The 19,316-nt window shown below is 45.5% G+C and overlaps 1 protein-coding gene across 1 annotated transcript; it reads right to left on the bottom strand.

Annotated features, from left to right (window-relative positions):
- Nucleotides 1-5,727: 5,727 nt before the first annotated feature.
- On the bottom strand, nt 5,728-17,686 carry LOC137304636 (neuronal acetylcholine receptor subunit beta-4-like). The gene is made up of 6 exons (XM_067973279.1): nt 17,644-17,686; nt 15,282-15,427; nt 11,495-11,539; nt 11,285-11,394; nt 8,518-9,490; nt 5,728-5,865 (listed from the first exon to the last, which is right to left on the bottom strand). Exons 1-6 carry the CDS (start codon nt 17,684-17,686, stop codon nt 5,728-5,730), a joined length of 1,455 nt encoding a protein of 484 aa, XP_067829380.1.
- Between the last annotated feature and the right edge of the window lie 1,630 nt (nt 17,687-19,316).

Here is a 19,316-nt window from a genome sequence, read left to right as displayed (position 1 = left end):
CTGTCTCTCTCTCTCTCACACATTTCACAAACCCTCTCTCTGTCTCTCTCTCTCACATTTCACAAACCCTCTCTCTGTCTCTCTCTCTCTCACACACTTCACAAACCCTCTCTCTGTCTCTCTCTCTCTCACTTCACAAACCCTCTCTCTCTCTCTCTCTCTCACTTCACAAACCCTCTCTCTCTCTCTCTCTCTCACACTTCACAAACCCTCTCTCTGTCTCTCTCTCTCACATTTCACAAACCCTCTCTCTGTCTCTCTCTCTCTCACACTTCACAAACCCTCTCTCTGTCTCTCTCTCTCTCTCACACTTCACAAACCCTCTCTCTGTCTCTCTCTCTCACATTTCACAAACCCTCTCTCTGTCTCTCTCTCTCTCACACTTCACATACCCTCTCTCTCTCTCTCTCTCACACTTCACAAACCCTCTCTCTCTCTCTCTCTCTCACACTTCACAAACCCTCTCTCTGTCTCTCTCTCTCACATTTCACATACCCTCTCTCTCTCTCTCTCACACTTCACAAACCCTCTCTCTGTCTCTCTCTCTCTCTCACACTTCACATACCCTCTCTCTCTCTCTCTCTCACACTTCACAAACCCTCTCTCTGTCTCTCTCTCTCTCTCTCTCACACTTCACATACTCTCTCTCTCTCTCTCTCTCACACTTCACATACCCTCTCTCTCTCTCTCTTTCACACTTCACAAACCCTCTCTCTGTCTCTCTCTCTCTCTCACACTTCACATACCCTCTCTCTCTCTCTCTCTCTCACACTTCACAAACCCTCTCTCTGTCTCTCTCTCTCTCTCACACTTCACAAACCCTCTCTCTCTCTCTCTCTCACACTTCACATACCCTCTCTCTCTCTCTCACACTTCACATACCCTCTCTCTCTCTCTCTTTCACACTTCACAAACCCTCTCTCTGTCTCACACTTCACAAACCCTCTCTCTGTCTCTCTCTCTCTCTCTCACACTTCACATACCCTCTCTCTCTCTCTCTTTCACACTTCACAAACCCTCTCTCTGTCTCTCTCTCTCTCTCACACTTCACATACCCTCTCTCTCTCTCTCTCTCACATTTCACAAACCCTCTCTCTGTCTCTCTCTCTCTCTCACACTTAACAAATCCTTTGTCTGTCTCTCTCACATTTCACAAACTCTCTCTCCGTCTGTCTCTTTCTCACGCTTCACAAACCCTCTCTCTGTCTCTCTCTCACACACGCATCACATACCCTCTCTCTGCCTCTCTCTCTCACACTTCACAAACCCTCTGTCTCTCTCACACACACAATTCACACATGATCTCTCTCATATTTATACCTGCAGAATACATTGCTAAAATGCTATTGAATCCCAGTAAATTAGACAGATCACACTCCTCTGAGGTATGTTTATATCAACTCCAAGGTTGTGGATACAGAAAGTGCACTTTCTAAATATTGAACACTGATATCAAATATCAGATCTGTTGTTACACGGTGAGGTTTAGCTCAGGCCGATGATGCATCAGATCCTGGGGCACTGGGGTGCTCTAAGTCAGACAATATTTACGGTCTAGCAAATTGGTTGACATCTAGCTGATCCTTCAGGAAGGGGAGACCAGGATAAATGCATCTGAAATCTGGATTATTGATGCTTCTGTAAGATTTAAGAGCTTGATTCCCAAATGAATTTACAAAAAAACACAAAAAACATTGAAAAGATTGTGAACACGTAACAAAAATCTTTTTAAACCTGATATTTTGTTCTACTTTTTCCCAGGAGTCAGTATTTTGAAATTGAGTTATGGACACCTAGAATGGTTACAGCACAGAAGGAGGCTATTCGGCCCGTCGAGCCCGTGCCAGCTCTCTGCAAGAGCAATCCAGTTAGTCCCGCTCCCCCGCCCCATCCCCGTAGCCTGGCAATTCTTTTCCCTTCAAATATTTATCCAATTCCCTTTTGAAAGCCACGATTGAATCTGCCTCCACCACCCCCTCAGGCAGTGCATTCCAGATTACAACCACCTCCTTAATATTTAATAGCTGCCCTATTAAAGACTCCAATTTGAACAAATCTAATTTAAAACTACACATCATTTCCTTCAATCCTTTTAATATTAAAAAGCAGATCTCCATGGGGTTACTTGTGAGAGCTGTTTTATAAGGAAAGGAGCATTATATCATATCATGCCACTGTCAGCTGCAGCTCAATGGTAGCACTCTGGCCTCTCAGTCAGATGGTTGTGGGTTTAAGTCCCACTCTAGATACTTGAGCACAAAATCTCGGCTGACATTCCAGTGCAGTATTGAGGGAGAGCTGCACCATCATCAGAGGTGTTGCCCTTTGGATAAAATGTTAAACTGAGGCTCCGTCTGCCCTCTTGGGTGAACGTAAAAGATCCCATGGCTCTATTTCAAAGAAGAGCAGGGGAGTTCTCCCCGGTGTCCTGGCCAACATTTATCCCACAATCAACCCCTAAAACAGATTAACTGGCCTTCATCACATTGCAGTTTGTGGGATCTTGCTGTGTACAAAATGGCTGTTGTGTTTTCTACATTACAACAGGGACTAAATTCAAAAGTACTTCATTGACTGTGGAGCTCTTTGGGATGTCCTGAGGTGGTGAGATGCTATAAATGCAAGTTCTCTCTCTTTTTTTTGATAGCTGCTTGTAAATCCCCTGCTCCTCCCCAAGGTCAGAAGAAACCTACAGGAAATGACTGTCTTTTCTTTTTTCTAAAACCTCTTTAAAAGTGTGACACAGAAATGTATGTGTAACAAGTTATAATGTCTGAAGTGTCACAGGTGTATCACAAAACTCACATATACTAGCAGATCATTCATTGTTGCTTTTTGTAAGGATAGAAATATTACATCTGCGAAGTACAATATATTATATTTCTGCTAAAGTGCAAAACTGCAAGATCTAGTTGCTGTTAAGTAAACACTGCATGAGTTCATTCAGAGGTCAATTAAAAGGTTGTAGATGTCTTGACTTCACTATTCTGTGTTCCTGGAAAGTTGTTTCTTTATATCTTGATTTTAGGTGAGACATAGATATTTGAGCAGTGTGACAGACAGGTAATGCAGGCTCGATGTATCGGGTTTTATAAAATTATAAAGAAATGTTTTGTTTCTTTTAAGTATTTGAAAGAATTTCATAATTCTACTGAACGTATCTGTGTCTCCAGATGTGCAAAAGATTTTAAGTTGTATCAACTAGATAAACAGCAATTAGTAAAAATTAAATGTACAGTAGTTGATATTTACTATATATTTTCTGTGATATTTATGTATAAGGACACATGATCACACAGGACTGAATATAGTTGTGGTTTGTACCCAGGTTTTTCAGATGCCTGACGATATAATTTGACCAGGCTAGCTGCCAATCTCATCAAACCCAACTAAGTACCCAAGATACAAACCATTACCGGCTGAAATTAAATCTTTAAAAGCTAATGTTATCCTACAGAAATTCAGTCTAATACGCACCCTGTTGCTAATGATTTAATGGAATAAGCAATTTCTTAATCTATTTTCCCAACATATTCTCCTCTCCCGAAAGCACTGACTCTCAGTGGGGTCCAGACCCATGGGCGCCTATTATCCACACTCAAGTGGCCAGAGTGTCACCAGGCTGTTGGACCATGGAGGGCATTGTGGACAAGCCTGATCCTGTTTTCACTGCCCTCACACATGCACTTGCCAACAGGGGAGCCCTGGATAGTGATCATGAAGATTAACTTTTTTCCCCTGTCTCTTAGCCCAAGGGCACTGAGGTCCCCTGTAGCTCCCTAACTGTTGTGCCAGTGGAGATCAGCTAACCGAGCACAATAGAACCTGGGATAATCTGGTCTGTACATCTTCGTGCTCCTCAGGGCCATGTCCATACCCATCAGGTCATCGCCTGCTACCTCCCCCAGTCGTCGTGTTTGAACTTAGGCAGCTGAGCCCCGTCATTCTCAGCAGCAGTCACTGGGTAGCGGGAATCCTGGCCAATTATTCTTTCTCCACCCCCCCCCAACCAGGGTGAAAGATGCTGAAGCCAGTTGAGGTCGCCTCATGAACAGGCGGATAGGCAGCCTGTCCTGTAACACAGCCCCAGCTGTGATCAGCTAACTCGGCACAGACAGGGGATCAAAACTGGGACCTTGCAGTCCGCATTGCACCAGTGTAACACCAGAAAGTGTCAGCCTGGCTCAGTTGGTAGCATTCACCTGTGAGTCAGAAGGTTGCAGGTTCAAACCCTACTCCAGGATTTGAGTAATAATCCAGGCTGATGTTTCAGTGCAGTTCTCAGGGAGTGCTGTGTTGGTGGAGGTGCAATGAGGCCCTGTCTCCATGTTCTAGTTTTTCCGATGCATGTGAGGGATCCCAGGGCACTATTCAAACAAGAGCAAAGAGTTTTCCCTGTGTCCTGGTCAACATTCCTCCCTCAACCAAAACCATCACAAACAAAAACCATTATAGTTAATAGTGGTGTCGGTCATGGCTCAGTGGGTAGCACTCTCACATCTGAAGTCAGAAGGTCGCGGGTTCAAGTCTCACTCCAGAGACTTGAGCATAACATCTAGGCTGACACTCCCAGTGCAATACTGAGGGAGTGCTGCACTGTCAGAGGTACCGTCTTTCAGATATAGATGCTAAACCAAAAGACATCTGCCCTCTCAGGTGGATTTAAAATATCCCATGCCACTTTCTGAAGACGAGCAGGGGTGTTCCCCCAGTGTCCTGGCCAATATTCATCCCTCAACCAACAGATTATCTCATTGTTATTTGTAGGATCTTGCTGTGTGCAAATTGGCTGCTGCGTTTCCTACATTACAACAGTGACTACACTTCAAAAGTACTTAATCGGCTGTGAAACGCTTTGGGAGGTCCTGAATAGGAGCTATATAAATGCAAGTCCTTTTTTAAATACACTGCTGTTAATGGGAACTTGCTGTAAGTCCAATGCTGCTGTACTTCCAAATAAAACTTCATTGTCTGCAAAGTGTTTGGCGTTTGTCGGTCTATATGAATGCAAGTTCTTTCTTACTTATTTAAATTATCCACCTAAATCCCTGGATTTCACAATTGCAGGACTCCGGAATGAAAAATCACAAGTATTGGCAACATTGCAGAAGTGAAATCTGTACTATGAGCAGTACTGTGCTGAAATACTCTCTCAGATGAGTGCAAAACTCAAAACGCCTGGAATAATGAGGTTGTGATGTGGGACTGATTTCCATTCGGTTCAATGGAACCTTGCTCTCATGGCTCTTGTTTCCGGTACTGTGAGTTACTGGTCACACCTGGAGAGGTTAGTGACGGCGAGGGGAAGCTGGTCCCTCACCTTCCAGTGTTCTTTTCACAGTCTCTTACTCTCCAACAATGGTAGCTCGAGACAAACAGGCTGATAAACTTTTTGCAGTGTTTCGGTTTATTTAGAACAGTGCAGCTGTCAAAAAGTTGAAGAAAAATTTACAAAGTTAAATCATCAAAGGTATTTTGTATCAAACCAAAACCTCACTTGTTTAATAGAAGTTGGTTATTAAGGCAAAGTTATGCTACAATCCATATAATAATGCCTCTTGATATAGTGCAGCCATTTTGAAGATATATATATATATAGGGAGGCCATTTTGAAGGAAATCTGAAGCAGGTACATCACCATTAAATGATTCATCTTCCTTGTGCAAAACAGTCTGTGGTTTAAAAGTTCTGTGAACAATGATAGTCCATGTACCGAGCAGAGATCCATCAGGGCTCGGTGATGCTGTGATTCTGACAAAACGGTTGTATGAACAATCCGACTGTCCCCAAAACACAAACCACGATAAAAATCCAGAGGAACAAACGATCTACAACCATGGCCACGTATTTCCAGTCTTCAGTCACCTGGAAGACAAGACAATCGACACGTTTAATATATACTTAAGAAAAGACATACTTGCTCTCGAGGCAGTACAAAGAAGGTTCACTCGGTTAATCCCGGGGATGAGGGCGTGGACATATGAGGAGAGGTTGAGTAGATTGGGACTCTACTCATTGGAGTTCAGAAGAATGAGATTGCGATCTTATTGAAACATATAAGATTGTGAAGGGGCTTGATCGGGTGGATGTGGTAAGGATGTTCCCAAGGATGGGTGAAACTAGAACTAGGGGGCATAATCTTAGAATAAGGGGCTGCTCTTTCAAAACTGAGATGAGGAGAAACTTCTTCACTCAGAGGGTAGTAGGTCTGTGGAATTTGCTGCCCCAGGAAGCTGTGGATGCTACATCATTAAATAAATTTAAAACAGAAATAGACAGTTTCCTAGAAGTAAAGGGAATTAGGGGTTAGGGGGAGCGGGCAGGAAATTGGACATGAATTTAGATTTGAGGTTAGGATCAGATCAGCCATGATCTTATTGAATGGCGGAGCAGGCTCGAGGGGCCGATTGGCCTACTCCTGCTCCTATTTCTTATGTTCTTATATTTATGTATGTATATATATATATATATTTTTTACATTAGTCTTATTTTCCTCCCCTCCTCTCCTGAAGTGCTGCTGTACAGGCACCGACACCTCTCCAGTACCTCACCTAAGAAACCAATCTTCATGTGCCAGTTTAGCCAGTCAGTATTAGCAGGTGCTGTAACTGTGCAGGCAAGCTATTATCACCTGACATTCACCTATGTACATGCGTGTACACGCATTTCAGCAAAGGGCAACTGAACAGCAACCAGGAGTGGGAATTCTGGCTGATTTTTTTTCTTCCTCAGTCCATAGAATCATACAGCACAGAAGGAGGCCATTCGGCCCATTGTGCCTCTGCCGGCTCTTTGAAAGAGCTATCCAATTAGTCCCACTCCCCCTGCTCTTTCCCCACAGCCCTGCAAATTTTTTCTTTTTCAAGTATTTATCTAATTCCCTTTTGAAAGCTGATATTGAATCTGCTTCCATCGCCCTTTCAGGCAGTGTATTTCCAGGTCGTAACAACTCGCTGCATTAAAAAAAATTCTCCTCATCTCCCCCCTTGGTTCTTTTGCCAACTACCTTAAATCTGTGTCCTGTGGCTACTGACCCTTCTGCCAGTGGAAACAGTCCAAAGCTAATTGTAGCACTCTGACTGTCTCACAGACTGAGATCAGCCAGCCCAGCACAGAGCAGGGATTAAACCTGGGACCTTCTGGTAGGGACTGTTTACTATTATTCATGGTGCCTGTCTGAACTAAGCCATTGGCAGAGCTCACCGCACTGGTTAATGAAGCTCTTGTTTCCTTCAGGCTTTGATTTCAAAGTAATTTTGTTTTCTCCTTCTATAATGGTTCTCCGGCGTGAGTTTAATGGTTGTTTAGTGCTGTGGGGAAATCCTTCTGGGATGTTTTGACTCACTGCCCACGGTCATCTTCAGCTCTCTGCCTGCTTTCCGTGAGTCAAAACCTCTTGGAAGAGGCTCCCAACAGAACCAGAGACAGAAACACCATTCATCAGATCCAGCCCTCAGTTCACCAAATCACATGTAAGAAAGACAGACAGACGGGCAGGCACCTTTCACAACTTCAGGACGTCCCAAAGTGCTTTACGGCCAATGAGACATGAACCTCAGTTTTATCTGAAAGACGGCACCTCTGACAGTGCAGCACTCCCTCAGTACTCCCACTTCTAGCCTCCAACTTCTCCATAGCAACCTTGGGTCTTAATTGTGGCAAGTTATTTTATCAATGCTGCTACAAATGGTCCTCCTTTGAATCTCTCATATTCTTTCCCAGCACCACAAAACTCTGAAACTTCTCACCTCCCTTCAGTCTTCCTCCTACAAGTTTTTAAATTCCAAGCTTGGCGTCACCTAATCACGACTGCCTTCTCTCCTACTCGCTGCTTTGCTTCACTGCTCTCCTCGGCCCTTCACCTTGGCTTCTCAATGAAAAACAAACTCAGATTTAATAAAACAGGGAATTTCAACATCGGAATTTGGTGGGGAAACCCTCTTGGAGTTGGAGTGAGAGATGGACATGAACAACAAACATTAACAGGGCTTTAAGTAGCAGGTCAACAAAGTGACAAATTAAAGCCTAAAAAGAAAGCATTTCCATAACTTCAGGATGTCCCAAAGCACTTTACAGCCAACAAAGTACTTTTGAAGTGTAGTCTCTGTTGTAATGTAGGAAACGCCAATTTGCGCACAGCAAGATCCCACAAACAACAATGAGATAAATGACTAGATTATCTGCTTTAGTGATATTGGATGAGGGATGAATATTGGCCAGGACACCGGGGAGAACTCCTTTGCTGTTCTTCTAATGGTGCCATGGGATCTTTCACGTCCACCAGAGAGGGCAGACGGGGCCTCGGTTTAATGTCTCATCTGAAAAATGGCACCTTTGACACTGCAGCACTCCGTAAGTTCTGCACTGGAGCGTCAGCCTAGATTTTGTGCTCAAGTCTTTGGAGTGGAACTTGAACCCACAACTCTCTCAGTCAGAAGCGACAGTGCTACTACTGAGCCACAGTTAACACCACATGAGCCCAGATGGCCCTACTTTACCCAGTAAAGTCTCACTTACGCTTTGATTCTCATCATCATTCTTCATGTGGTCTGCTATGAATTTCACCCCGTCGATAGCTTCCTGCATTTCGGAGGAGTATTTCATGGAAGTTCTCAGCCTTAAGTCTTGGTGGCAGCTAAAGCCATCAGGTGTGTCCATTATGTTCAAATCATAAACTTTGGCAGATGTTGGGTTTATAAAGAAAGTGGAGTTCTTGCTGCTCTCTTCTGGACTCAAGTGGGAACTGCAGAGGTTGCTCTTCCTGCGTTGGTGCAACTTTTGTTTGGTGCAGTCGTTTTGAGGTCTCTTCATGAACAAGAGGGTAGGCAGTCTATCCAGGAAAACCGTCTTCACCCACTGGGGCATGGTGTGTGTGCTCGGGGAACGATGGTGAACGTTCAGCACGCAGACACTGGTCACTATAGAAAATGTCACCAGCACCATGGTGAACATGAGATACTTCCCAATCAGTGGGACGTCTAAGGACGTTGGAGGGACAATCTTGGAAATCAACAGGAGAAACACAGTCAAAGCTAGCAGAACGGAGATACACAGAGTCATCTTCTCACCACAGTCTGATGGGAGGTAAAACACCAGAATGGCCAGCGAGGTTATGAGAACACAGGGGATAATGAGATTGATGGTGTAGAACAAGGGCTTCCTTTTAATGATGAAGTCATATGTCACATCTACATAAGTTGGATCTAATAGATTTATGTTTCTTCTACCTGGGAGTGACACTATGTCCCACTCCCCGCTGGGAGTGAAATCATCCATGCTTGCACTATCAGTTTTGGGGATCAGGTCGATTTCTGTGTGGTCGTAGGTCCATGACCTGAATTTCATGGTACAGTTTTGCTGGTCAAAGGGGAAATGCTTCACTTCGATCTTGCAGGCGCTCTTGTAGATGGCAGGCGGCAACCAGTAGATGCTTCCGTTGCACCAGATGATGGCGTTGGAGTACAGAGAGACTTCGTAGGTCCCGTCAGCACTAAAGTGAGAGAGAAAGGTTTGGGGAGATAAACAGGGGGAAAGTGATAAGGAAGGCAAAGGGAAGGAAGAGAGCACGAGTGAAAGGTGGCGATGGGGACGAGGAGGAAGGTTGAAATTGCACAGTAATTAATGAGTTCACATGAAATCCCTCTGTCTGCTATTTAACAGAGACTTCAGCTTATTTAATTTAAATGATTTAGCACTCTCTTAAAACAGCAGACATGAGGATTTTATATGAACTGTTAATACATTGGCTGCTAATATCGCACAGCGAAGTTTCAACCCAGAATGTGCGAAATTCCTGCATCCATTATTTTACCTAAAGTGTTACTGAATTTACTTTAAATTAATTAATGACATTGTTATAATAGCGGACACAGGAATATATTAGCGCATTCCTTATTAATACCACACATTGTGACATCAATCCAACTACACTGACATAAGGGATTAGAAAGAACACAGTGGGCTGAATGGCCTCCTTCTGTGCTGTATCATTCTACGAACAGATGACATAGAAATTACAAAACAGACACAGGCTGTTTGGCCTAACCAATCTATGTTGGTGTTTATCCTGCACATCAGCACATCCTAATCCCATGTACCCGCCCTGTTCCCATATTCCCTTATCCCCCTTTCCTTCAACTACCTATCTAACCTATTCTGAAATGTTGACATGGTCTCTGCTTCAGCCACTAACTCCGACAGTGCATTCCACAGTCTCACAACCCTCTGTGTAAAGTAACGTCTTCTGCTCTCTGTCCTAAATCTCTTACATTTAATCTTGTGTCTATGTCCCCTTGTTCTAGACCCCTCAGCCACTGAAAACAATCTGTTTCTATTCTGTGCCATCCCGTCATAAATTTTAAACATCTCTACAAAATGTCCCCTTGATCTCTCCTGTCCGAACGAAAACAGCCCCAATTTTCCAAGGTATGAGTAGGAAGAGAGATACACAAAATGAAATAAGCCAGGAGGTTTAAGAAAGTGTTAAAAGGGTTGGTTTTCTGAATGCATGCTGACGGATTCTGATTTCCCCAATATGAGCAATCAGCGTGCAATGCTCTCTACAGGTAGTGCTCATTCGTAAAACCACTGCATTTTGGGCAACCCATCTGGGTCTCAATCGTGGGCAGTAGTTGGGGGGCTGCAATTGGAGTCAGCATCCCTTGGCTGGTGGGGGGGGGGGGTGGGGGGAATTCAGCCCAGGGTGCTGCTCCTGATCACTATCCAATGACTGCTGTTGGAAAGTGTGTGTTTATGGGTATCAGGTGGGAAAGTGATCCAGCTTGGCTGTGAGGTCACACTATGGTGAAATACCCCGACAACATTCGCTGCGTCAGCCCTGGCTCAGTGGGTAGCACTCTTGCCTCTAGGTCAGAAGGTTGTGGGTTCAAGTCCCACTCCAGAGACTTGAACCCATAATCCAGGCTGACACTCCCAGCGCAATACTGAGAGAGTGCTGCACTGTCGGAGGTGCCGTCTTTTGGAAGAGACATTAAAATCGAGGCCCCGTTTGCCCCCTCAGGTGGAGGTAAAAGATCCCACAGCATTATTTCCAAGAAGAGCAGGGGAGCCCTCCCTGGTGTCCTGGCCGATATTTATCCCTCACTAAAATGAGATTGTCTGGTCATTATCACATTGCTGCTTGTGGGATCTTGCTGTGCGCAAATTGGCTGCCGTGTTTCCCTTCATTACAACAATGCCCACATTTCAAAAAGTACTTCATTGGTCCTGAGCTCGCTGTGTAAGTGCAAGTCTTTCCTTTTTTTAATATGGGCTTTGAACTTACTTGTTGTATAATACAATGTCCGGGAGCCAGATTTGCTTGGAGTATAACCTTAGCTTGTTAATACCTTCAAACTCCTCAGGGTCCCAGGTCAGGCGATAATCCTTCCACTCCTGCAATGAAGAACACAAGCAGAAGTGATCCCGTCTCCGTGCTCAGAGTGGACGTTTCCAGTCATTTCCCAGATTCTAGAAAACACTGAGAGCCACTGACCTGTTTCAACCAGACGTTTGTCGTCATTATCTGTTCACGTTCATTCTAAACACAAGGGGGGGACATCAGAGAGTTAACATATATGAACAATATTTGTAAATGCCATGAAATGGTTTTAGACATGCCTGTGCCCCTCTAAAGTCTGTGTACAGTGGGGTATAGTCCCAGATTCCTACACTATTGTAATGCCAATATGGTCTGACTCCCACTTTGTGCTGCGTTGGCAGGTCTCAGCTAGGGCCAGCAGTTATCCAGTGACTCTCTGCATGGAGAGTGGGTGAAACCTGGGGACTGAATGGGGCAGGGAACATGGGAATATACAGGTCCAGGAATGATCTTCCTTGCTAATCCTCTCCCTTGATCAAATACCTTGCCGACACTCAGGGGTAAATTTTAACCGGGAGCCGGGAAGAGGGCCGGGTTGGGGGGGGGTCCTTATCATTTTGACGTAAGCACATCTTTCATGTTTTTTTTGTAGGTTTCCTGCCCGACAGGCTGGCCAGATTGATAGTCGGACGGGAGAACAGCCAGGGAGCGGATGCCAGCAGTAAGTCTTAGATGGATGGGGGGGTCAGTCATCGGGAGGGTGGTCGGGGGTCATCGGAAGATCGGTCATCGGGGGGAGTCATCAGGGTTGGGGGACATTGTGGGCATAGGTCATCCGGGGTCTGTCATCGATGGGTCGAGGGTCGTCGCGGGTCGACGGAGGTCATCGGGGGGTTGATCAGGGCGGGGGGGGGGGGTGTCAGAGTCCATCGGGGGGGGTTTGTCATTGGGAAGGATCCATGGGGGTCATCGGGGAGTCAGTCATTGGGGGGATCAGGTGTCATCAGGGACGACAGTCATCAGGGGGAGTCATTGGGATCAGGGGTCATTGGGGGGGGTCGGGAGTCATCGGGGGTTGAACATCAGTGGCGTTGAAAAGGTCGGAGATGGTGGGAGGGGGGTTGGGGATCGTAGGGGGATCGGAGATCGTGGGGGGGGGTCCGGAGATCGTGGGGGGGTCCGGAGATCGTGAGGGGGTTGGGGATTGTGGGGGGATCGGAGATCATGGGGGGGGTCCGGAGATTGTGGGGGGGGCAGAGATCGTGGGGGGGTGTCTGGAGATCGTGGTGGGGGGGGGCCCGGAAATCATAGGGGTGGATTCGGAGATCGTGAGGGGATTGGGGATTGTGGGGGGATCGGAGATCGTGGGGTGGGTCTGGAGATCGTGGTGGGGGGGTCCGGAAATCATAGGGGTGGATTCGGAGATCGTGAGGGGATTGGGGATTGTGGGGGGATCGGAGATCGTGGGGTGGGTCTGGAGATCTTGGGGGGGGGGGTCCAGAGATCATAGGGGTGGATTCGGAGATCGTGGGGGGGGGTTGGGGATCGTGGGGGGGTCCGGAGATCGTGGGGGTGGTCGGACATGGTGGGGGGGGAGTCGATCGATTGCGTGTGTAGGATGGCGACCAGTAGGCTTGTTGGGCCTGGGGAAAAGCACTCCTGCTCCTCCTGACCCACAAGCAATGCAGTAAAGGCATTTACCTGCTGATCCGAGCTTTCTCTCCTCCTCTCACGTGGCATCAAGCAGAATACCCGGGAATCCCGGCCCCCAGGAGTTAAAAATAAAGAAGCTGTGAAAATGGAGGTTCGCAGCCTCCTTAAAAGCTTTCACCGACCGACCCGCCTCCTGAGAGCGGCTTGTTCACCTGCCCCTCGACCCGCCTCCGTCAAAACCGGAAGTGGGCGGCTTGGGGTTGGGTTTTAGTTTTTTTTAACAATCTTTTCTTTCCCACCTGCCCCCAATCCACCCGTTTGTGGGGTTAACATTTCCCCCTCACTGTTTAGGCTCACACAAGAAGAACAGCCACTTGGGTGAGGTACTAGAGAGATGCCTTTGGAACCATAACTCCACATGGAGCAGCTCCTTCAGGAGAGATGGGGAGACCACTGGTGGGGGATGGAACACAGAAGACCCCTTGGCACACATGCACACACCATGCCATTCCTAATTATATCCTCAAACTATCATTTAGCTACATGGATATATAAAGTGTCAGCCTTGGCTCAGTGGTAGCACTCTTTTCTCTGAGTCGGACGTTGTGGATTCAGGCTTCACTCCAGATACTTGATTGCATAATCTAGGCTGACACTGAGGGAGTGCTGCACTGTCAGAGGTGCTGCCTTTTCAGGTAAGATGTTAAACCAAAACCCGTCTGCCCTGGTGGATGTAAAAGATTTCATGGCACTGTTTAAAGAAAAGCAGCTGAGTTCTCCCGGTGTCTTGGCCAACATTTATCCATCAACCAACGTCACAAAAGAAAATTGATCTGATTATTTATCTGACCGATGTTTGTGGGACCTTGCTGTACGTAAACTGGTTTTCCCGTTTCCCTGCATTACAACAGTGATGACATATCAAAAGTAATTAATTGGCTGTGAAATCCTTTGGGACATCCTGAGGTCGTGAAAGGTGCTATATAAATGCACGTTCTTTCTTTATAAGATAAAAATATGATGGGGGCATCTCATTGACTTGGGATTAGATTATCAGAACTACTCGATTATATTGCAGCCTCCGCCTCACCTCAACCTCCATTCTGTACAGAGCTAAAGCTCACACATTGTCAAAGGGAATGGAAAATCTGAGTTAGAAACATCAGAATTTAGAGGAGTGGAAAAGACCATTGAAACCCATCCGGCTGAATTCAAAAAACAGGCGTGAACCCATTTACAATAAAATAGCAGGTGGAGAATGTCACACAGCAGTTTGAGAATTAGAATTCAGTTTAAAACATCTGCGAACCAAAAGCTGGTATCAGTAAAAGTGACCATGAAGCCATCCGATTGTTGTCAAAACCCAACTGTTTCACTAATGCCCTTCAGGGAAGGAAACCTGCCGTCCTTACCCAGTCTGGGCCTATATGTGACTCCAGTCCCACGCCAATATGGATGACTCTTGACTGCCCACTGAAATGGCCAAGCAAGTCACTCAGTTGTGTCAAACTCAGGGCAGTTAGGGACGGGCAATAAATGCCAGCCTTGCCAGTGACGCCCACATCCTGAGAATGAATTTTTAAAAAAGCTATTGTCGCCAATAGTAATTTCAGACTACAGTCACTTTTTTTGCCAAAGTACTATCCAGTTTCCTCTTAAACCTGTTCTCCATTAACTCCCCGGATAATCTTCCATATAGTCCCCACTTCTGGTTAAATCTAGCCGGTCTATTCACTCCCTCCCTCTGAGCTGTAGTCTGTGCTCCTGGCACAACTTTGTGGTTGTGTCGAAGAATTTTTTGTAGTTCAGTTCATCTACATCCTTAGAACCATGAGAAGTTTGATAATTCCGGAGCCTTTTCTCCAGTGTAAACATACCCAGTTTCCCAGGTTTGGTTTAGTTTCCACCTGTGTAGCCCCTGCAAAGCCAGGATGTCCCCACCGCAGTGCGGTGCCCAGAAATGGACACAGTATCCCAGGTGCGGTTGGAGCAGTGGGTCTATATAAACTCACCATAACCTTCTGATCTTCATCGATTTTAATCACTCCACCATTGGTGGCCGTGCTCTGGAATTCCCTCCCTAAACCTCTCTACCTCTCTCTCATCCTTTAAGACGCTCCTTAAAACCTACCTCTTTGACCAAGCTTTTGGTCACCTGTCCTAATATCTCCTTATGTGGCTCGGTGTCAAATTTTGTTTGATAATCGCTTCTGTGCAGCGCCTTGGGATGTTAAAGGTGCTATATAAATTCAAGTTGTGGTTATTGATCTATACTCTGGCTGTGCATCCTAATGTCTTGTTGACTTACCACATTGATGAGCTGTGCCAGTGAGACCTGAAAGACAATGGAGACCAGCTCAGAGTTGTTGATAGATGGTCGGATCAGCTTGTTGTATCTCTCTGGGTTCAGGAGGTGTTTCATCAGCCTCTCCTCAACCTCTGCAGTGTAGCTTCCTGCGGAAAAGGAACAGCGTCGTAAGACCAGTCTCGAATTTATAAAAACTATTAATTTCCCCACATCTGTCAGGTCCTTCCTAGGCACAAACTACTCCCTGGTCAGGAACACAGGTAGAGAATCTTCCCTAGGCCCCACCTATGAAGATCCTGAGCTGGAGGTAAAAGTGGCTGAGCTGATCTGATACAAACTCACGCTCAGAGAAGGGAAGGTGAACAATGGAGATTTTGTTTTGTGTTTCCCCTCTCACTAGGGTTGCCAACTCTGGTTGGACGTATTCCTGGCGGTTTCATCACATCATCTCCCACCTTCAACCGCCCGGTCAAACAACCTATTTTCCCCCATCTCCAATATTTTTTTTCTAACTAATCAGCAAAAGTGTTCACAGAAAATTTAAAAACACATTTTTTTTAATGCCTTTATCATTTTTCTCCTGGGTGTTGCTCGCAGTGGTGACACACCCCATGAATGATAAATGACATTTGAGTAAGCTACCAAAGAGCTAGTGACCCCCCCCCATGGAACTGTACCCCAGCACCAATCAGTACCTTCAGGGGGAGGGGGCGGGGAAGAATTATTTTTAAGATGCTCTTTTTCTGGTTTTAAGGATAAATACTTCAAAGGGAAAAATTTGCAGGGCTATGGGGAAAGGGCAGGGGGAGTGGGACTGATTGGTAAGGTCTTTCAAAGAGCCGGCACAGGCACAATGGGCCGAATGGCCGCCTTCTGCGTTGTAAGATTCTATGTTACTTCTTTGGTTCTGAACGTTTTTTAAATGGAGTATCGGAGAGCAAAGGAAACAGAGCGGGGCACCAGACGTGAGCTGAGAGAAGCAGAAGCAAACCTCCTGGGACTCATAGAACCATGAGATGCGGGTTATGAAAACAATAAAAGCTGGTTAGGAATATTTTAAAAATTCAGATTTAAAATAGCCATTAAAAACTGAAATGCAGGACGCCCTTGTCTTTTTGACTGTATCACAACATAATTCTGGCAACATCTTGGAGCTACGTTTAACAGGACTGGGGGATAGGCAGTTAGCAGTCGAAGACATCAGTATGCTAGAAGTATCTTCATGTCAAAGTTGGCAGTTCCAAGGGGGTGTGTTATATGAGAACAGGGTTTGTAATGTGTGTAATATTAAACTGGCTAGTTCCTAGAGAAGAAAAAGCACAACATCTGTCTCTTTAATTCTCTCTCTCTCTCATACACACCTTCAATGCTTATTATTATTCACATTTCTTAGTTTTAATCAGCTGTGACCAAGGCCAACATTCAATCAATCAAGTGACCTGGTATCAAACATTCAAGCCAAGTAGCTGCCTCCTTTACACACAGACATAAAGAACGCATAGTGTTGGAAAGAGGATGGCAGTTTCTACCTCCTGATTGTTTTCCTTTTGCAAACCACAGATATGAGAAAGAGGGAGATTTCCAGAGTTCAGGGCTCACGTTGGATGCAATACATAGAACGTACAGCACAGAAACTGGCCATTCGGCCCAACTGGTCAATCCCACCCCTCCTCATCTCACCCTATCAACATATCCTTCTATTCCTTTCTCCCTCATGTGTTTATCTAGAGATAAGCAGACGAGGGAGATAGACATACAGGACATGTCAGTGCTGACCCGGTATGAATGGTGTAAACAGTGTTTTTTACATCATTACTCCCACCCCACACTGTTGCACTGAAACTGACAGAGAAACTCACTGGTATTTTATCTTACCCAATCTCTAATCTAAAAGTAAGGCATATTTCCAGCATATTTTCTTTTCAGTTTACAGGGAAGGGGGGCGACATTTTGGACATTGAGCTGTCCTGGCACCTTACCCCCCCCTTATTCTTCTATCGCTGTAAATCACATTTCCAAATGTCCCCAGCACGAACACATCAGTTTAACCCTCTCCAGGTTTCGGTACCGAGCACAGAGTCACACGTTCCGTTCGCTCTGAATTTTTTAATTCACTATTGACCCCCTAACTGCACAAAGATAAGGAGGCGGAAATTCTCCTATTGCAAAAGAATTTTTAAAAAAAATTGCAGTCCTAACAATGTGTGGGGAGAGACTTGCACGATTTGCAATGTTAATGTAAAACAGATGCAGCCTGCCGGTCTCTTTAATGTCAGCCTGTGCAGCTCCAGATCTGTTGTACATATTCTCCACCAGTTTAAATCTAACTTCTGCTAATAGGAGGAATAGATGTGACACTTACTTGTTGCAATAGTTAGAAGGCACAGGTACAGCCCGGAACCCATCTCCGCTGCAAACCTCCCACGCTGCTCTGTTTCTGGCTGGAGTCTTTAAAATGGGCTTTTTTTTTTGGGAGGGGGGTCTATTCGTTAATAACTCCGCTTTCTGATTAGACAAAACGGAGAGGGTTTATTTTTTTTAAAAAAGAGCTGGGAGGGGAGGGGCAAATTGAAGAGGATTTTGGCAGAGGTGAGAGGAAGGGGAGAAGGTCCAACTCTTGGGAGCTCTCCCTGGTGCTGAATAAGATTTCTGGTCGAGAAGGGGAAAAGCTGGAAAGTGAGCGAGGAGAGGCGTCACTCAACCGCAGGCTGCGGCACTCAGTCCTTTACATAACAGCAAGGCGGGATACACAGACCCAGCTCTCGATGGAGAACTATTCTAGCGTTATTGGGGAAATTCATCGACAGCCCGTGGTTAATAAAGATGTCCTGCTCCGTTTCAAGTTACATATCCTGTGTTGTTATGGCTCAAACCCTTGGACAAGGTCCAATAGCAAAAATGTACAACAGTAGTACCCTATGTGTGTGTGTGGCACTCACAGATATAGAACTAGTTCATTGAATCATACAGCACAGAAGGAGGCCATTCAGCCCATCGTGCCTGTGCCGGCTTTTTTGAAAGAGCTATCCAATTAGTCTCACTCCCCCCCACCCCCCCCCCCCCTTGCTCTTTCCCCATAGCCCTGCAAACATCTCCTTCAAGGTTGTTCTCTAACAATCACAGTCTACAAATCAGTGTTGAGAATTTCAGCAGAGATACACTTAACACATGAGCAGGACATCCCTCTGACCACTATTTCAGTGGAGACCCATTTAAAATAAAAAGCTTTATAAACTGCGTTAAAGTAGAGGAATTCCATACCAACGTGCGATGGGTTGTGGGGTTGCTGTTAACAAAGAACCAGCACAGACACGATGGGCCAAATGTCCCCCTTCTATGCTGGAAAGTTCACTTCACTATTATCGCCACCAGTAATCTCTAGGCTTATATCGTACTAAGGTTGGAATGAACTATTCCATTCATTTTTTCGTTGTCGAGCCAATGACCATTTATTGATTATTTGTAAAATAGGATCTAGAACTCAACCTCAAAATGTGATATTGACCAACAGCAGAATAAATAACCAAAGCTGGACTCTCCCCACCCCTCTCAGTGAAGATCTTAGGATCTGAATAAAACCAACCAGCGTGAAAGAGACACTGGTCTTCCCTCTTACGGCAGGAAGCACCTTCTGGATGTTTGGGCGGCCTACATTTCATTTGTATTTTTGGGAGACTGCTTCATACTGAATTGGCTCAAATTGTCGGTGATTATATGGAACTGGAATGTGTCATTGGCATTTGCGGGTTAATTCTGGTCACGTGGTATCTTCTGCAAGAATTTCCAATGGTCATAAATGAAACTTTTAAAGAGTGTTTCACAGAATCGAGCAGCGTCCACCCAAACTTATAAATACATGTAACAAATGCAATAGTTGGTGTTTATTTGAGAGGGAGCACTGCTATGTAAGTTTGCAAAAGGGAACAGCCAGCTTAGATAAGATTGATGCACTATATGACTCTTCCACTCTCCATGCCGCCAACCCAGGGCTAATACAGCAGAATAATGGACCCATTTGCATTGCAGATTAAATTT

This window comes from Heptranchias perlo, chromosome 38 (assembly GCF_035084215.1).
Source record: "Heptranchias perlo isolate sHepPer1 chromosome 38, sHepPer1.hap1, whole genome shotgun sequence".
In the NCBI taxonomy this organism is placed as follows: Eukaryota; Metazoa; Chordata; class Chondrichthyes; order Hexanchiformes; family Hexanchidae; genus Heptranchias; species Heptranchias perlo.
Note: the sequence above shows the minus strand (reverse complement) of the source record. Positions and strands in the feature narration are given on the sequence as shown.

Excerpts from the sequence above, each read along its gene's own strand:
- LOC137304636 (XM_067973279.1), bottom strand. The coding sequence starts at position 17,686 with ATGGGTTCCGGGCTGTACCTGTGCCTTCTAACTATTGCAACAA. Across the intron at positions 15,428-17,643 it reads CCTTCTAACTATTGCAACAA|GAAGCTACACTGCAGAGGTT; the intron begins GTAAGTGTCACA and ends CCTTTTCCGCAG. Across the intron at positions 11,540-15,281 it reads TGGCACAGCTCATCAATGTG|AATGAACGTGAACAGATAAT; the intron begins GTAAGTCAACAA and ends CCTTGTGTTTAG.